General features: G+C 38.5%; 1 protein-coding gene across 2 annotated transcripts in view; it reads right to left on the reverse strand.

Moving 5' to 3' along the window:
* PREX2 (phosphatidylinositol-3,4,5-trisphosphate dependent Rac exchange factor 2) overlaps nt 1-17,727 on the reverse strand; it is a 172,333-nt gene extending 154,606 nt beyond the window's left edge. Inside the window, exons 1-2 of one of the 2 annotated variants that reach the window (XM_068187119.1) lie at nt 17,709-17,727; nt 12,686-12,869 (exon numbers count right to left, since the gene is read on the reverse strand). In XM_068187119.1, the coding sequence (XP_068043220.1) occupies nt 12,686-12,826 (141 nt within the window). In that variant the 5' untranslated portion in view covers nt 12,827-12,869; nt 17,709-17,727. Of the gene's footprint in view, nt 1-12,685; nt 12,974-17,708 lie in introns of those variants that run through there. The other variant, XM_068187116.1, reaches the window with a different exon arrangement.
* Nucleotides 17,728-18,692: the final 965 nt, after the last annotated feature.

The following is an 18,692-nucleotide window of genomic DNA, read 5'->3' on the forward strand; positions in this document are numbered from 1 at the left end:
GTTTTACTGGATTGTATGTGTTGAAAAGCACATTACTAAATCAAATTTAAGGACTTAATGAGATTGAGTTGTAACTAGTCAACTTAATTACTTAAAAATTGAGAGTATAACAGATGATAAACTAGTGTAACTATCAAGTCAAATTTTACTTTTTAAAAAAACATTTTTTAACTTGGAAGTTGGTCTACTGAATGAAATTTTGAAGCAATTCTACAGTAGTACATCTCCTGTTCAAATATATCTTCATGTATTGCAATTAAAATAATCTTTAATCATGGCTGATGGTCATCTCCCCCAACTCATGGGAATGTTCTATAACACAAGTATATGAAATTTAAAGACGAGCAATCTCTTTGGAACTTACAGGCTGAATATTGACTAAAAAGATTTTCACAGTATTTTTGGAGGGCCAGTCAGAGTGTCTGTCTTTCCCTACCTATGGAAAACCACAGCTTATATTGTAGCAGTATCAGCATAATTTATCCTCAGCTTCACATGAAAATTTCATCAGAGTGTTTGCCAAGACACTGATTTACCAGCCTTCCCCAATTTTGTCCTGGGACAGTAGACTAAAAACAAAGCACATTTCCTTTTTGCAGTTCAAATCCTTACTATTATGAAAAGCTTCCAAGTCTACTATATTTGTATTCTGCTCTGCTTTCCTTTTGAGGATATCAGACAGGCCCAAGTTTTATTTCATTACCTATCTAAAATTATTCTAAACACAGCATAATATATCTGAGTGTTTATAAAGAGGCAACTAGAAGCATTCCCTGCTGTCAATTTGCTATTTCTAAGTGCAAATACTGAGATATAATTGAGACGGATAGACTGGACAGTGAATTTCCTTAAAACATTTAAGAGTGAAGCATTGTGTTTCAAGAGAGATGACAGCATCTTCATACAGTCATGACAATCAGTTCTCTGTGCAGCCACAGTGGGACTGAAGATCTTCCCTGGTAAGGGTCGAAGACCACTTCAATATCTGCAGAAAACAGGAAACTTTCCTTCCCATTGTTTCTGTCGGGTCTGACTATTGTAACAATTCAGTACAACTAAACATGGGAAAAAGTCCCTTTATTTCCCGTGAGGACAACCTCGTAGCATATGGGAAGAAATTAACACACTCATACAGAATATAACTGCCAACTTCCAGGCATTATTCTTAATAAACAGGATCTCATGCAGTGTCAAAGAGATAAATGAACACTTAAGTAAACGAAAAGTTATTGCTATCAGCTCTTCACTCTTCTGCCCCTGCCTACATAAAGAATCCTTCCAGGTATATTACAAGATATTTAAATGTGGTCTACAACCAATTAATTTGGTAATTTCTATTCATTATTTTCAGTATTATTATTAATGGTGTTTATGTGTTGTTCTGTGTAACTGAACTACAGAATAAACATCTTAATAGAAAATTAACCTTTCCACTTAGGGAAAACAACAGACACAATCCTTGTACTTAATATGTCTCCATTGTAACGTTAAGCCACAGAGAGATCTCAACTCTGCCAAAAATATTTCCAATGTTATGGAAGCAACCTACATCTTAGCACTTAGGAAATGTTCAATCAGTCACACCTTTCTGAAAACTTGGAGGTTTATTTTACTGATAACAGAGATTAACTGAAGACAGCTCACATGCTGCTCTCGCCAATAAAATATTCTCAATTATCTCTTGATAATTATTGAAATTTCATATTTTATCATAAAAGCAAAGTAGCACACAATAACCAAATTCAAAGATAATGGTATTTTCACACTTCAAGCTGACTGTATTTGAAGATGTCTAAGAAACACTGCACTTGTACTGTTCCACACTCACAGGAGACATGCAATAACATAGTTAACTTCTGGGACCATGAGCAGCATCTAATTCAACACTGCAAAAGCCAGTGATGCCTGCCTTATTAACACACAAACTACAGTGGGAAGAAATCTCATCACATACTTGCCATGTTTCAAAGAGGATTTTTGTATGAATTTTTATTTTTAGAACTAATTTTAGTAACTCTTTCCTCCTCCTTTTCAACCTTGCTAGTGTATTTTTCCTTTATATTTTCTCCTTCCTATTTTCAGAGCACAGAAATGTAATCTCATAACTCTTACTGTTCCTATTTACTCCTGGTTGGCTACTTAATTCTTCACTGAGACCTCTTTCTAGATCTTTTCCCCATTCACACAGCAAAACAGAATTGTAAGAAAAAACAAATGGCAGATACAAGTCATACTTCAAGAATCCAGCCCAATCTCTAAAAATACCAATTTTGATATTTAAAGGTAAGTAAAGAGGTAAAAAAAGGACCTAAGTAAGGTGCTAACTACACATTGCAGAAGGATAAACAGAATTCTAACATCTTTCAGTCAAGAAAGATGTTATTATGACAAGTATGAGGTACTGAATTATGACAAGAAAAGTCATCATTCAGTACCTCAAACATCTATTACGCACACTTGGGGATGTTAGTTTTTGCCTTCTGAAAACTGCAAGAGACTTAGAATGAAACTAGGCAGAAGATCAAGGATACTGACACCAGAAGAATTCATCAAAAAGGAATTTGAAAGAAGATTGAAAGTATGAAAAGGGTTTCATAAAAAGAATAATTAGATTTCCAACAAGAAAAATAGTGATGTAAGTACTTAGCACATTTTTAGACACAATACTTAAAATACATAAAAGGAATTCTTTCATGGGACACACATTCAGAAGTTACAGATGCCAAAAGAAGTACGCAAATACAAAAATAAAGTAATCAAACTCAGAAATCACTTAGTTTGCAACAAGGTACTACACCTACACTTTTCAGAAGAGACAGCCCCCAGTCATGAAGCACAGACTCCCTAATTAATGCTACTACTTACTATTAAAAAAAAAAAAAAACTACTGTGTGTTGTAGTTCAGTGATGGTATTCCCCAGTTTAGTGCTCCCACTGAAACCACACATCGTTGACTCACTCAGGCCCTGCTCCCCCCTCCGCTTTTGGTGGGCTGGAGAGGAAAATTTGAGACACAAAAGGTAAAGATCACAGGTTGAGATAAGAAGAATTTACTGGAAACAACAATGAGATAAGAAAATTAACAGTAAAAGCAACATTGCTAATGGCAGAGGGCAAGAAAGAGGTGAATGATTCAGATGGAAACAGCAGTACCTGACCACGCTACCCTGACCAGAATGGACCCCTTTCTCCCCAAGAGATTCCCTTTCCCCAGCTCCCACTGATGATTTGAGATGCTACAGAATAATCTCCATGTCCTAGCCATGCCCCCTCCTGTATGCTGGAAAAATTAACCCTGTCCTGGCCAGAATCATGGCAGTGGGATAGACCTTTTCTTAAATCTGTCACAGCAATTCACAGGTTCCTTCCAGCACGTCTAATTTTAGGTCTTTATCATATTATTCAAGTTCATTTTTAAGTAGTATTTTATCATGCTTTTCATTAACAAAAAAACAACAGACATTAGAAGGAAGGAAGCAGCTCTCATTATAAAAGTAGGGTGGCCATTTTTACAAAGGCATTCTATGAATTGGGACTTACTTATTGCCTTCCTGCTTCCTATGGCTTCTGCAAAATAGCTCTCCCTCCCAGACAACAAAAAGATAAATACAAACTATTCAGCCACAAACATTTTACAAGTGACACACAACACAACACTAACTCTACAGGTGTGTGCCACTTTTTCTTCCGTCTACCTTGTCAGGCTGTATCTTTTTAATGAAAGTGGTGCTTATACGCTACAGAGTTTCAGGTGCTGCCACATCTGATTTAAGTCTCAAATGCCTCTGTGACACTTAGAGCAAAGACTACACTCACACTACAATCAGAGGATGTTGTCTCAAAGCATGCAATTGCATGCTATTTCTTCTCGGAATCCAGATACCTTACCCAAAGAATTTAAGGATATGGTGTAACTTAGCACATACTAAGAAATAAAATGAAGCAGTTTTCTAGCCTTATTGCACAAATTCATAGCATCCCAGACATCAATCACTCTGTCTCAACATATTTGATTTAGACATAAAGAGACTGGGATTGTTAAGTCAACACGTAGGAACACATTCATTCCTCACTCTAGGAATGACTCCTTTTAAACAGCCTTATAAAATTAAAAATTTATTTCAGGGGTCAAATTATGAAATATGGTTTTAATGTAAATTCACCATCATATGAATTGATACTGGTCACTTGCTCTAGTTATTATAATAGGCAAAAATATATCTAGAAAGTAAACATGCCAATACATATAAAGTATTTAAAATTTGGGCACAAGTATCAGCAGCCACAGACAAATGTCATTTTGAAGTGAGAATTCATATAAAACTTGCTTAGGAAGGTCAAGGATTAGATTATTTATTCTGCTTCACTCATGAAGATATTATCAATTTGTCAAGGGGCCTGCATCATACAAATTACACTGAAATAAAGAAAGCCACCTTACTACAATGTATTAATGTTTTTTCCAATACTCACTTCAGTTCTATCTGTTTCTCCTTCACATTCCCTTCGTGTTCTTCAGCCTTGAACTTGAAAGCTCATCAGGGATGCCAGATGACTTGGCAGCCAGACTGCCAAAAACACAAAGGACAATCTGGAGGTCTCATGGGATGTAAAATAAGTGTCAACGCCTAATTTCTCAGTTCTGTCCCTACAACAGGATAAATTCAACTGTGAGCAGCCTATGAGACAATCCCTGGAGCAATCAAGTTTGCACAAAATGAAGCTGGCTTTGAAAAGTTGTCCTTGCAGCTTCTCAGACATGTTAAGTAGACAACCACTCTTTTAGCATCAATTATATATGAAGGGAAAGGGTTGCTTTGCTATCAGAGTACTGAACTGGGAATCAAGACATCAGATTATATTTCTGGTTCTGGCACAAACTTCCACAGGGAGATAAAAATCAAGATCTAAGTTCCCCATTTGTAGAACTACACAAGTTTGATTTATTAATGAAAGCAATGCACTGAGACATCTCTGAATAGAAAACAGTACAAAAGTGCCAGATGATCTGTTTCCTGAGCAAAAATAATACAGCTGATTTTTTTTTAAAAACCCCAAAACTATGTACCTGAGTTTTCTCTTAAATTTTGAATAACTGCTTGCTGAACAGTACAGCCTGGCCATTTGCACTGCAATTTCAGAGTATAAAGGAAACAAAGTAGAGATGTAACCCTGAAAACTCTGTTCTCCTGAAACTGGCTGAAACTTCAAGGCAGTCAGCCTTTTTTTTCTGTCATAGCAATAAATTGCAAACTGGTGAGTCATGGAGATTGGAAAGGAGGTCCTCTAGTCCAATTGCTTGAACAGAGCAGTGTCAACTAGAATGGGTAGTCCAGTCTTGCCTAGATGACCTTTACGCAAAAAATTTAAAAAGCCTCTGAGCAACTTATACCCATTTTTGACCCATTTATACCCATTTTATACCAATTTTAGACCAGTTTTATTGTAAGCAATATTTTTTTCCTTCACACTGTGCTGGAGTTCCCATCTTCCAAGGCCTCTCCTCCTTCCACTGTGCATCTCTGAGAGGAATGTGGCTGCATCTTGCAGCCACATCTATCCATTGGGGAGCTGTGGACAATGATAAAAATTCCACCTAGCCTTCTCAAGGCCAAAGAAACCTTTCTCTCTCAACCTCTTTGCAGCAATATGCTCCTGGCCCCTCCTCACCTTGCTGGTCGGCCCCAGCACCAGACTTGTGTCAGTAGGTAAAACCATTTCCTCAATTAGGGAGCCAAAATTTTGACTCTCAGAAACCTCACAGATGTAGAGCAGAGGGTAAAGAATCACCTCCCTTCATCTACTGGCAACACCCTTGCTAGAACAGTCCCAGGATGCTGATTCTTTTCTGCACTTCAAGGGTGCAGTGCTGACTGATATTCCAGGTCTTGTCCAGAAGTATTCCCAGAATAACCTCTGTAAAGCTGCTTTCTATCCCCCAGCCTATACAGGTGAACAGGGTTATTCCTTCCCAGGAACAGGACTCTACCACAAAAACATTTCACCCAGCATCAGATTCAGAACACCTTGAACATCTCCAGGAGTGGTGACTCCACTCTCTTCATTCTTGCATTCTTCCTGAGTAGCCAATCGCACACCAATCCACATGGTCACCAGTGACAGCGATAATCCCTCTCAATCCCAAACAGAAATACACATGAATCAATACACATGTAGTTGAGTCCTAAAGCAAAAACAGTTAGACAACATTTCTGAAAAAGGTTGTGCATGAGTATGTGGGTACAAGTTTTTCAAGACACTTGTATAAAAAAGGTAGAGTCTTAAATAAAATGTGTTACCTTGCTCAAGTCTGTATTTCAAATTCTAGGGTAATCAATTTCCTTTCCAAACAGGGACATTTACTTTACTTAGAGATACATGGTAATAGCCTTCTACAGATTAGCAAATTATTCCAACCAGTATCTTAGGTCAACTACAGCCAGTTTGGATTTATGTTGGCCAAAAGACAGTTCTCTTTGGTTTCCAATGTAAAGAACTTTTCAATTTCTCACATGTTGTAATACTGTTACAATGACTTCAACTTTGTCTAATTGACAAAATTGCTCTTCATGCTAACCTTACCAAATAAATACAAACCAACCTTGGGATACCTGGTTTTAAAGCTTGGTGTTTATAAGATGGTGACAAAAATTACTACAAAAGGGGGTTGAAAAATATGTCTCCATAAATATTTGAAATCACTGCAAACAACATACTATTCAACAGCATTAGGCTGCACGGAATAACTTAAACCTGGATGTTTTGATGGATGGTGCCCTCCAAGTAGCCTCTTCTAAATTAGCAGCTCACACTACAAATTTGTGAAATACATGTGTCAGGAGAGTTAGGACTGAGCTAAGGCAGAGCAAAGAAATAACAGGAACACTGCAAATATTATTTATAAATACAAATAAATCATTAAATTCTACAATGCTTCTAAGCATATTACAGTCTTCAAAATATTAAGTCTTAGTCTACAATAAGTCTTTAGAACAGATAAGTTTCTTAAACGCTATGGAACAAAGATTTCTCCTTTCAGTATTCTAAGCTTTTCACTCAACAGCTCAACAAACCACCTTTCTTCCTAAAGAAGAGTTCTTTACAATACAAAGTGCATCTGAGAGCAGTAAGAGAAAATACATTGAAAACCATGAAACATTTGTCATTGTCTAGCATAAATCCCTCCAATTCCAAACAAGATAAGATATGTACTTGAAAATTCTTCAGAAAATACTCTGCTTTTTGCCATTGTCCTACATTGCAAGAAATCTGTGCTCAACTAGTGAAGACACTCACATGAAAAAAAAAATATTTCTTGCTAACCCACTCCACAAAGCAGAGTGTTCAACCTTGGGGCAGGTGTTACAAAGAAATAAACAGCTTTTAAGCAGTTACCCCTTTCTCTGATAGGGACCACAGGTGGTGCCATTGATACAGACAAGCAAAGTCAAATAAAAATAGAATGCCACACTCACATTTTTCGTTAACACTTAAGCAAGTTAAAAACAGAAATTGGAAGTGAATGGAAAATATATTGACTTTCTATGGTAATTGTGTTTGCACTTCCTTTTGACTTTTTATGATGAAGTAGCCATAGAATGTTGTTTTTCTTTTCCTGAAGAGAAAGGAAATCACATAACCTTATCAAAAAAATGCAGCCAGCTAAAACCCTTCCCTTCCATTCATTTAAATCCCTTTTTAAAAATATAAATGCAATTATGAAAAGCATTATCAAGCCACTAATCATCTCTGTAATTGAGATATACATATAACATATTCAGTGAGTGGGACTAGATGATCTTTATGGGACCCTTCCAACTTAAGGTATTCTGTGATATATACACACATGCACACAAAAACAACGCACACAGACACGCTGGTTTTGTATCAAACCACAGCCATAAAAGATCATTTATAAATTGTTCTTTTTTTGTGGAAAGCCCAACATCTAACTTTATTATATAGCATAACCATTTGAGGAGTTTTCATCCAGGACATAAATCCTCTATTGCTACCCAGTAACACTGAATTTGACTATAAAGGTTACCTGAAGTCTCAATTACTGTAATCACTTCTCCAAATAATTAGTCTGCTCAACAATCAGAGAAATATGTATTGAGCCAAGAGACAGGGAATGTTCAGTAGGGGAACACAGAAGCTGAGGAGTCACACAGACACTGAAAAGGCTGCACAACAAACCTTATAAACAATATGTCTTTATACCAATTGAAAAGCAAGAATTCAGCTTCCCTTAACAGGGCACATTTAAAGAAAACTAACCATTTTTTCACTTTAGTGCAAGCAGAAGACAGTACAATAGGATGTAATAAAATCAAATTGATACTTGAGAGTTAACTGGCAGAAACATATATATTCACTGAGACTCTGTAAACTATACTACAGTCTACATAATAAACTAGCTTTGTTTTTTTTTCCCCAGCTGCTTCAAGATCTAACTAGCCACCCCAGCTGAGGCCGTGGGGAAGGCTTACATGAGTGCCAACATCTGCTTCTATTCCCATCAACGTCAAATTTGTCAGAACACAAAACTGTGCCAGAGAAACAATCTCTGCCATAGGAAATTAAACTCTACTTCCATGGATATCCCCTGAAGTACCAAGTGTAGCAGATCAATTACATTTCCAATTTCTATTCCAAAATAAAGTTTCTTTCCAAAAAATATACATGTACATTTTATATGTGTATATGCATATATGTAGATGCATCCTAAAATTCTTTATGGCCTGGTTTGCCTTTAATGACCAGTCAATTGGTGTAAATCACAAACATAAAACACAAACATAAAAACTGAGCCATACATCAGGTAATAAAGTGACAAATTAAGCTAGCCACTTTTTAGCAACCCTTTACTATTAAATACTTTTTAATGTCTCATCAACTTCTACCCATAGTTTTACTGGTCTCTTTACTACTGCTATGTTGAGGATTCAAGTGAGTACCCTGATTACACAGTAAATGAAAACCCTGATGAAAACGTTCAGCAAATTACAAAAAAAACACCCAACTTTTTTTTAAAAACTCTCCTTAAAAATCATATCTTCCCCAGCATAAAATCACAGACCAATAAATCTTAGAAAAGTTTATGCAGTTTTGCTCTAGTTAGCTAGTCATAGAATAGAATCATTAATGTTGGAAAAGACCTCCAAGATCATCAGGTTCAAACCATAACCCAGCACTGCCATGTTCTCCACTAAACCATGTCCCCAGGTGCCACATCTGCATGTTTTTTGAACACCTCCAGGGATGGTGATTCCACCACTTCCCTGGGCAGCCTATTCCAATGCCTGAACACCCATTCAGTCAATCAATTTTCCCTAATATCCAGTCTACACCTCCCATTGTGCAGCCTGGGGCCATTTGCTCTTGTCCTGGCACTTGACAGCTGGGGAAAAAAGACTGATTCTTACCTCTCTACAGCTTCCTTTCAGGTACTTGTAAAGAGTGATAAAGCTTTCCCTCAGTCTCCTCTTCTCCAGGCTAATTGTGCTTATAAGGCAACATACGAAATTTTCCTTATGTTTACACAGATCACAGTAAATATAGACATTTGGTCATTTGCTATAAAGAATGAAAGAGATAAGGTACATATTGATAACGTCACAATTTTTTTAAAGCATCTTTACCATAAGTATAGAAGTTAATTATTAATTATTCAGTCACACTGTTGGATGACATAGAATTATTTTAGATGGTGCAAACATTCACCAAGTGTTGCTTTCTGTCCCCTCCAGAAAGTGCATTTTGATAAGAAAGAAAGATTTTCCTCTAATCTTGCAAGTAAAGCTTCTCTTTCATTGGAAAACAAAGATTTTGCCACAGGAAAATCTTATGAAAAGCTATGACCACCAGCAAGAACATCCAGAAGCAGAAAAAGTCCAATTGCTCATTTAGCCAATAAAGTATCAATTATTCATAATAGAAAATATTGTAGCTTAGTAAAAATAAAAACCTCTGTCTACAGATATAGTCTTAAAAGGAGTTTTAGTGTCTTAAGTAAATTCTTCCATTACTTGTTACTTTTAAGAAATGCTGGAAGGAACAAAAACTCTGGTATTGCAATGACACTCTAAATGTTATAATGAAATGTCTGAAGGAAAAGTATAAGCATTTATTCATAATTTCCTGTGCATGCCTCCTCCCTCCAACATTGCTGCACCTACTGGGTGACTTGATTTTGTCCACCTTACATATGTTTACATATCTCACTGCAATTGGCCCAAAATTATTATTATTCTGTACCACTGAAATCTTAACACTACTACAGTTTATTACTGGAAGATTCAGGAGATACAAAAGAATAATATTAATACAACCTGACCTTTTCACTCAGATTTGCTTTGTGATGAATGCAGATGTAAAACAATATACTGTATTTACACAGCATAAAGCCAAAAAAGATGAGGTGAATGAATTCACATGGGCATAACTACGCAGTTACTTCTATCTAATAAAGTTACAAATATATCAGACCTTCTGGTTTGCACCTTACAGTGTTACAGACTTTTGACAGAACATACAAGCCAAGCTACTTCTCACTCCACTGATAAGTGGAGGATGAGCAATCAGAGTAGGCGGGGAAAACAGACTTTAAATAACCAAACAGAAATCTGTTCTGGGCAATACTCTTTAATTACAACATAAACAAAAGAACCTCAATAAATCTAGCATATAGTAGGTATGTTTCCAGTGTAGGGAAACCAGCAAAGCATTTCCCATGTTGACACAGACCAGCAAGTCACTTCCTCCTTATAACCTCTTCATTCTCTAGCCATGCGCAGAGGTTTTTTCATTTATCTAAGTGAATATCCTATTTCCTATTAACGACCATGAAAACTACAGGCACTCTGAGAAACCTCTCAGGGAGACTATAACTGGCTTCAGCATCTCAGTCATAAAGGAAATGTGGTTTCCACCACAACGAGCTCCACTGACGACACTGAGATGACCTGGAAGCCTAACTGTTAGCTTTGACTGGAACACAAACCCCCCACTCAATGATGGTTTTGATGGCTTACGTAAAATCAATGTGATGGTCTCCAAACTGGCCCTAGTCCAGTGGCCCTCATAAATCTACCGCCACAGCTGATCTCAACAGCAGTCCCAGCAGGTAGACCAAAGGAAAGCTCAGAAGTTGTTTCCTCAAACAAAACTGAGGCATAATTAGAACACATGACATTTCTCTGTGAAGGATTTACATCTCTGAACAGTTACTTGAACCCTGTCCACAGTTGTTAATGAATCTGAAAAGTTGATGTAGAACCAAGTATTTAACACCAAGCCTTCTCCCCTTCTCCACATGATTTATTTAGATCATCTTGATTCAAACTGCAAAAAGACTTATTACTGAATTCAATGTCTGGATAGAACTTGAAACGTGTACAGATTCTGATCCTTGGGAGAATTTGAGCACTTACTGCTTGAACTCAAATATCTTAAGTCTAAAACCTTAGAATTCAAAATTAAAGATATTACAAATTCTTCAAATTTGCTGAAATCCAAGACTCTGACATACACCAAATTTGTGGGTTAAGGTAAAATATGGAAGAACATTGCCTTAGAATAGTTTTTTTTTTTTAAAGTAGGTAAAACCTGACCATTACATGGAAGCAAGTAAAATAATTGCACAGCCTCTTTTTCAAACATACATCCTAAACTTAAAAAAAAAAAACCCAACCCCAACACATTGGACCATTTACCATTTTTCATGGTGCTGCTGAGGATAAACATATGGAGAAAATAAGCTACTCTGTAGATCTTATTTCACTCCAATGTCTGTGCTTTTATTCTCCCTGTCACAGCCAACTTAAGAATTTCCTCTTTCATGGTAATAAGCAGAAAGTCCACAATTCTCAAGGCAGCAAAGCAGGAAGTTTGCAGTTGGAAGGATTTCCCTTCTTCAATGGGACAGGAGGAGAGAAATGTATGATGGGGCTACTGTGAATACTTTTGCAATCTGAAGCAGCTGATTTGAACATATTTATCACATCAGAGCCCTAAAGTGATGATACCAAGATCAGGCACAAATGAAACACTGGCCACATCTGTTCTGCAATAATTTGTGCCTTTGGCTTTTTGAGTGAGAGCTCCTGCCTTTCTGACTAGGGTATCATCCAGCACCAATAATCCTATCAACAGTGATAGTCAAATGTAGAAGGAAGCTCAAACTGTCACAACACAGCTCAGCAGAATGCACTACCTTCCCAGCTGACCCTATATCACAAGACAGGAGCGAATGCCACATGTGGCTTTAATGTCAAGCAGCTGCTGCACACCAGCACCCCCCCGTCCTGCTCCCTCCCCACTGCACCGCTGGGTTTCCAAGACTATCCCAAGTAGTGGAATACACTACGGCACTCTAAAATGAACACAAGCCCGAACACAAGCCCCTTCACCCGTTAGGTTTGGGGGAACCCAAACCCATCACCCCCATCCGCTTCCACGCGCGGAGACGCGAAGTCATCAGTGCCAAAGTGCGGCCGGGGGATTGGGGGTGGCGAGCGGGGGAGGGAAGAACGCACGACCCCTCTTCGGCTATCTCCAAAGCTGTTACTCTCCCTCCCTTGTACGCAAAAGCTCGGGGTAAAGTCCTTTCCCGTCCGGGAGTCCCGCGGCTGCCGCGCTCCCGCCGCGCCGGGCGCCGCGGGCCCCCAGCCCCGCCGCTCACCGACACCAGGAACTCCAGCGTGCCCACGTAGTCCCGCTCCGTCTTGAGCAGCTCGTTGAGGACGCACACGCGTAAGCGAAGCTGCTTCTCCAAGTCCTTCCCGCTTTCCCCCCTGCCTTCCCCCTTGCTTTCTTCTGTCATGGTGCAGCGAGGAGGATCGGTGCTCCCAGCCCGGCGCCTTCCCCTGAGCGCTCCGGCGCTGCGCTGCGGACAAGGACAACAAAAGACCCCGCCAAGCTACACAGCGGGGCCGGGCTCCGGCCGGTCCCCAGCCGCGCTGCAGCCGCAGCCCCCGCTCGCCCCGAGGTCCGGAGGCGACGAGCCACCCCAGAGCGCTCCTTTCCCGTCAGGAAGGGGACACAGCCTGGAGGAAGCGAGCGGTCACTGGTTCCCAGCTCGCCCTGCTAGCTGAGAGGTTAGAAAGCCTCCGCAGCAGCAGAGACTTGGACATTAATCAAAAGCTTTGTATCCATGTGACTCCAACCCCTTCCCCCCCTTCGCTAAATCTCAGGAAAAAGGAAAGGAAACAACTTCAGGGAGGATTGCGTGCCAGCAGCTGCCTGTTTCACACACAAGCTGCGATCTCCAGTTTGAGGTTAATTGGAGTCCTCCAACAACAGAGTAAAAGAATTATAAAAATGTCCCAGCAAGCTGGCTGGCGAGGGAATCGGCAGTTGTTTTTGTTTTGATTTTATCATCACCAAACAACCATTTCAGCTTCCCCTTCCGCGCCTTCCCACGACGTGTATATTACAATGTGTATTATAAATATGAGCCTGTGATAGTCTCCCGAACAAACATAACACAGTTTAGCATGTGCTGAGCAGGTATGGAGAAGTTCTTTGAAGATAGTGAGGGGGTTTAGGTTGGTTTAGGCTGGTTTGTTTGTTTACTGAAACAAAGTGCTATAAACTCTCCGGGTTATACAGTTTTCCCATCTGCCTATCAGATTTCCATGATACATTAAAAATAATTCAGTAGGTATTTCAAACAGCTCGCAAAAAGTATACAGCTAATTTAGACGAGAGGAACTGATTTCTTGAAGACTGAAATATGTCAGGTCACTACCAAGTGAATTTTAAGACCGTGATGAAAGCTGAAGTTTTCTCTGGCTAGCTCTTCAGTTTGTGACTGGAAAGAAAACACAGGTCTTCAAACTTACATATTCCATATCAACAATCTTTCTAAACCCGCAACATCCTAAAGGGACAGAATAAAATCAAAACCTGAGAGTAAAACTCTTCTACAGCTGCAGAACAAGTTGAGGTGGTGAGAGGAGTCCTTTAGCGGGAGAGAATAAGCAAAGACATTTGTGTTCTGATAACTGGCCATCATCAGGCTGTCTGCTCCAGAAATCTTTTGTGAAACAGAGGATACACTTCCCACAAGACATTTCCCAAAGAGCAGAGAAAAAAAAAAAGCCTATTTCTTTGAATGTGACCTACTTCCTTGCATCCTCCCCTTCCCAAACACAAACAGCTCCTGTGCATAAAGCCAAGGCAAGGAGCAGCAGTTGCTCAGAGAAATTCTGCCATATGTATCCTGCTTAGCCATTTATGCATGTGCAGATATGCCTGGAACTTGCCTGCTGACCTCAACATAGCTCCTTCCTCAATGTGGGGCTAGTCCATTTCAAAAACAGATACTAATTTTCATGAAAATCAAAACTTTGCGTTTTTAGTACCTCATGGCCCTGCTAAATTTGGTTCAAATGACTGATGGGATGAAAAGCCAAACACAGCTCACTGAAGCCTCTCTCTTTAGAAACCCTGTTTAAAATAGACAACATGTCTGATGATTAGCTCAAAACTTTTTCACCCTCTTGCTGTGCTTCATCAGTAAGACACTGTTCCAAAGTGCTGAGGATCTGTGGCATCTGCCCTGATCCTATGGAGGAAATTAGGTATTTCACAATTGCTTGCATTAGCATCAAGAAGGCTTCTTCTAATCGCCCACCAAACCCCATGGTGAAGTTCTCAGGTGATAACCAGAAAAAAAAGATCCAAAGCCACTGGAGTAGAACACGCTATTGTTTCACACTCCTAAATGCATGTGGGTGCCCTTTTTCAGGGGCACTCTACCCTTAGTCATAGCCTAACGCCTCAAACTTGTTAAATTTCCCACAAAAAGCACCCTCTCTTTCTTTTAGGAAAGCAGAAAAAACATTTCTACATTTTTCGGTTTCAGACATTCCCCCGTGCTCTTGGCTTCAGCAGTGTGCCATTGGTTGTCACAATCCCCATGCACACGCACAGACCAAGGTGACAGCTAAAAAAGGCGGGAGCAGCAGCTTAGTCTTTCTTTCCTATCATTGATAGAGGTAAAAATAAAGAATCCCTTCCTTTTACATGTTTGTATCTCACTGCCAGGAGACCTTAGAGCCAAAGTGATTCTTGTCCTAGTTTACACTCCCGCTGCCCTCACACAATGCTCCTTCATTGAAGCAAGCAGCTCAGCTATCTGGGCCAGCAAAAGCATTAGGGACAATGCACAAGAAATTTTTATGACTCATCTAAAGCCACTGAACCCAGAAAAACTCACAGCAGATGTGCAATGATAGGAAAAGTCACTCTTAAGTACCAGACACAATCTATGGAAAACATACGTGACTACAGGCTCAGCCAACTTTCCTGACAACCTGCTTGAAGTAATAAAGACATTGGGCAAATTACTCTTTTCCCCTAGTTTCAGGAAAAAGCTAAATTGCTCCAATTGTAGTTTTCACTACACCAAAACTGAGTAAAAAAAAAAGGATGAAAGATAAGAAAGGTAGAATATAGAGACAAAGGATTAAAAAAATTTAGCCTGAACAAGACATTTTAAGCACCTAAACAGCTGATTTTACACTGTGAGGTACCAGGAAAGTTGACTAGTAGATAACTTGTTTTTGTATTTTAGACAGGTAGTACTCTGTAAAACAGGGTCTTGATTATGCTAGCATGTGGAGACAGCAATCCTTCCTCCCTATGTGGAAAGACACTGATTTGGAGAAACTGGAAAAATCATACTGTTCCCATGAAATGTTACAGTTCTGAAAAGGAAGAAGAACTGGTTTGGTCCAAGAGTATTTGAGGCCCAGGTTGGATTTCTACTTGGAATCCTATCAAAACATAACTGAGGATGGATGTGACCTCTTCAGATCCAGTCCAACCCTCATGCAGCAGAGTGCCCAGGGCAACAGGACAGGTAGTCCAGCCAGGTTTTGAGTAACTCCACAGTCTCTATGGAAAACATGTGCTAGCATTTGACTAGTATTCTACAGTGAAAAAAAAAAAAAAATCTTATGTTCAATCAGAATTTCATGGTTTTTAATGTGTACCCATTGCTTCTCAGCCAGCCAGCTGGCACTACTGAGAAAAATCTGACTCCCTCTTCATTATTCCGTCCCATCAAGCATTTAGAAACTAGGATAAGATTGCCCATGAACCTTCTCCTTCCAGGCTGAATAGTCCCAACTCCCTCAGCCTCTCCATGTATTTGAGATCCTCCATTTCCTTAGTCATCTTTGTGGTCCTAACTGATAATCTGGACGAAGATTCCTTATTAAATATCTTATGCATGACAGATGAAAGCAAATAAACTTCAATGATCTGCCATGACACTTATGGCCTTTATGGGAAAACCCCAAGGATTTGTTTCTGTGTTGCCACTGAATGATGGATATCAATGCAAGACAGCTTCAGCATCACATAAGAATGAAGTCAAGTGTCCTGCAGGACACATTATCTTGTATTACAGCACTGTAAAGCATTTCTCAGTAGAGCTGGGAATTTAAAATTGTCTTCTTTTCAGAGAGAGCTGAAACAATTTTTTATATTAAAAAAAAGACAAACAAAAACTCCTTAAGAATTACTAAGAGTCCCATGCAAAAAAAAAAAAAAAAAAGTGATAAGAAAGACTAAAAAAGTGCACCAGAATAAAAACAGTTTCTTTGCAGGTGGGTCTAGTACCATACTGTGCAATCAAAAGGTTAATATGTGTGGGACTGGCTGTAAAGTGTTATGAAGTAAGTGTTGGAGAGGAAATAAACTGCAAAGTTCACTTTTGAATCTGTTCATTCACCACAGAATTTACACCAAACCAACTTTTCAACCACAGGTTTTAAAGAGAAGTCATTATATGTACAGAATGAAGCAAAATAACCAGTTCTATAATCTTCCTTTATGGCATTTTGGAAGAAAGATGGAAGTACTTTAATCACAAAGGCATTTAAATGGTCCAAAGCATATTAAGTTATGTAAAATAACTGTAAATAAAATAAATTCACTGTAAAATAATCATCAACATGAGTGAGCCCATATAGTCAAAAGCTTTCTGCAGGTATTCTGAATATAAGCTGATGTCCTTCCCAAAACCAGATTCTTTCACCCCAAGCTGCTACAACATTGGTTTCCCAAGTATGATTGCACAGGACTTCACCACAAAGCTTTTCCAAGAGCTTCTTATGATTGTGTGTCTATCCACAAGACTTTTAATACTTTTATTCCCACCAGCACAAGGGACACAGCAAACAACTGTAGCAAACAAAACCTTAACATTCAGCTTTACTTAGCATGGAAAGAATAACTGATGAACAATCCACACCTGATTTATCAAAAAAATAAAGCTAAACTTACATATAGGGATTATAGCTCCTAATAAAAAGGGTGATTTGCATTTCACTTAAATGAATGTATTTAATTTTCCTTGTTGGGATAAACTGTACCTTTAAGAAATCCTGCAGTAAAAGCCACCCAAGTCCTAAAACGACAAGTGATCACTACAGATGGTTTTTCTTCAGAAGGCTATCTAGCATGAGCCAGCACACACACAGAATCCCAACACAGAATCAGAATAGTCCAAGTATCTTTTGTCTTTAAATTGGTATTAAAAGACTGTGTAAAAATGCATGACAACATTTCCTCAAGAATCTCTGCTTAGTTCAGGAAGAAATTGCCCTTACCTGAAGCCACCATTACAAAATAAAAACACTCTCCACATGGTTCAACCCAAACTTAGGTAAACTGATGAAAGCTATTTAAACTAAAACCTCACCTTGTGTAATGTCTAAGCAGAAGAACAGAAAGAACAGCTGCAGACAATTACTTCACCTCAATTTGAGGACATCTGATTACAGCTTCTTCACATTAGCTTTTTAACAACCTTTTTAAAGTTGGAAGGAAGTTGAAATAAAATTCATTATAAACCATGCAAGCTGAAATAAGAAGAGTACTGTTTATACAAATAATGTCAAAAATCCATCTTGGTAAGAAATTCAAGGTCTTTTATGCTGCTATCCACCTTTATATCACTATGGATTCTACATGGGAAAGGAGCCATAGCTGATAAATTAAAACACCTTTTTTGATCTGCACGTGTGATCTCTGCAGAGTAACCAAAGAGTGATTGAGCAACAGGGATTTATGTGGAAACAATGACAGAAAAATAACTCAGTAACACTTCTTTGGCTTTCAGCTAAGTGACAAATAAACAAAGTATCATACAAAGAAAAATATAATGAATTTCCATTCAGTTTACTTTAGTGTAAAAATAAAAACAATCTTATAATAAGAAGAAACTAATTAAGAGCTTTCAGAAATAATGTTAGCTGATGTACAGAAAGTTCTCTAAAGAGCATGGCACATTTTTTTGCTTATATTTAATCACAGGGCAGTAAATCATCAATAAGACTCCAACACTAGTTGTTGAACTGTTTTATAAATGTGTGCAACTATTTTGAAGGACTTAGAAGGTGGAAAGAACATTAATTTCATCAGCTGGTACAAGCTATAAGACAGATCTGTATCTGACTTCTACAGGCATCCATTATATTTTAGCAAGTACATTACATCTAGACCCACTTGAAGGCTCTCTTTCAGCTTGAAATACCTTTGATACAAGAGGTATTTTTATCACATCTTAATGAGGAACTTTTGGCCCTCAGAGTGCAAAAACTTACTATAGTTATTAAGAGGTTAATATATGAAATATTTTATTTAGCAAAAATATTTGTTCCGTTGTTCAAAAA

The sequence above is a fragment of the Anomalospiza imberbis genome, chromosome 1, assembly GCF_031753505.1.
Source record: "Anomalospiza imberbis isolate Cuckoo-Finch-1a 21T00152 chromosome 1, ASM3175350v1, whole genome shotgun sequence".
Taxonomy (NCBI): Eukaryota; Metazoa; Chordata; class Aves; order Passeriformes; family Viduidae; genus Anomalospiza; species Anomalospiza imberbis.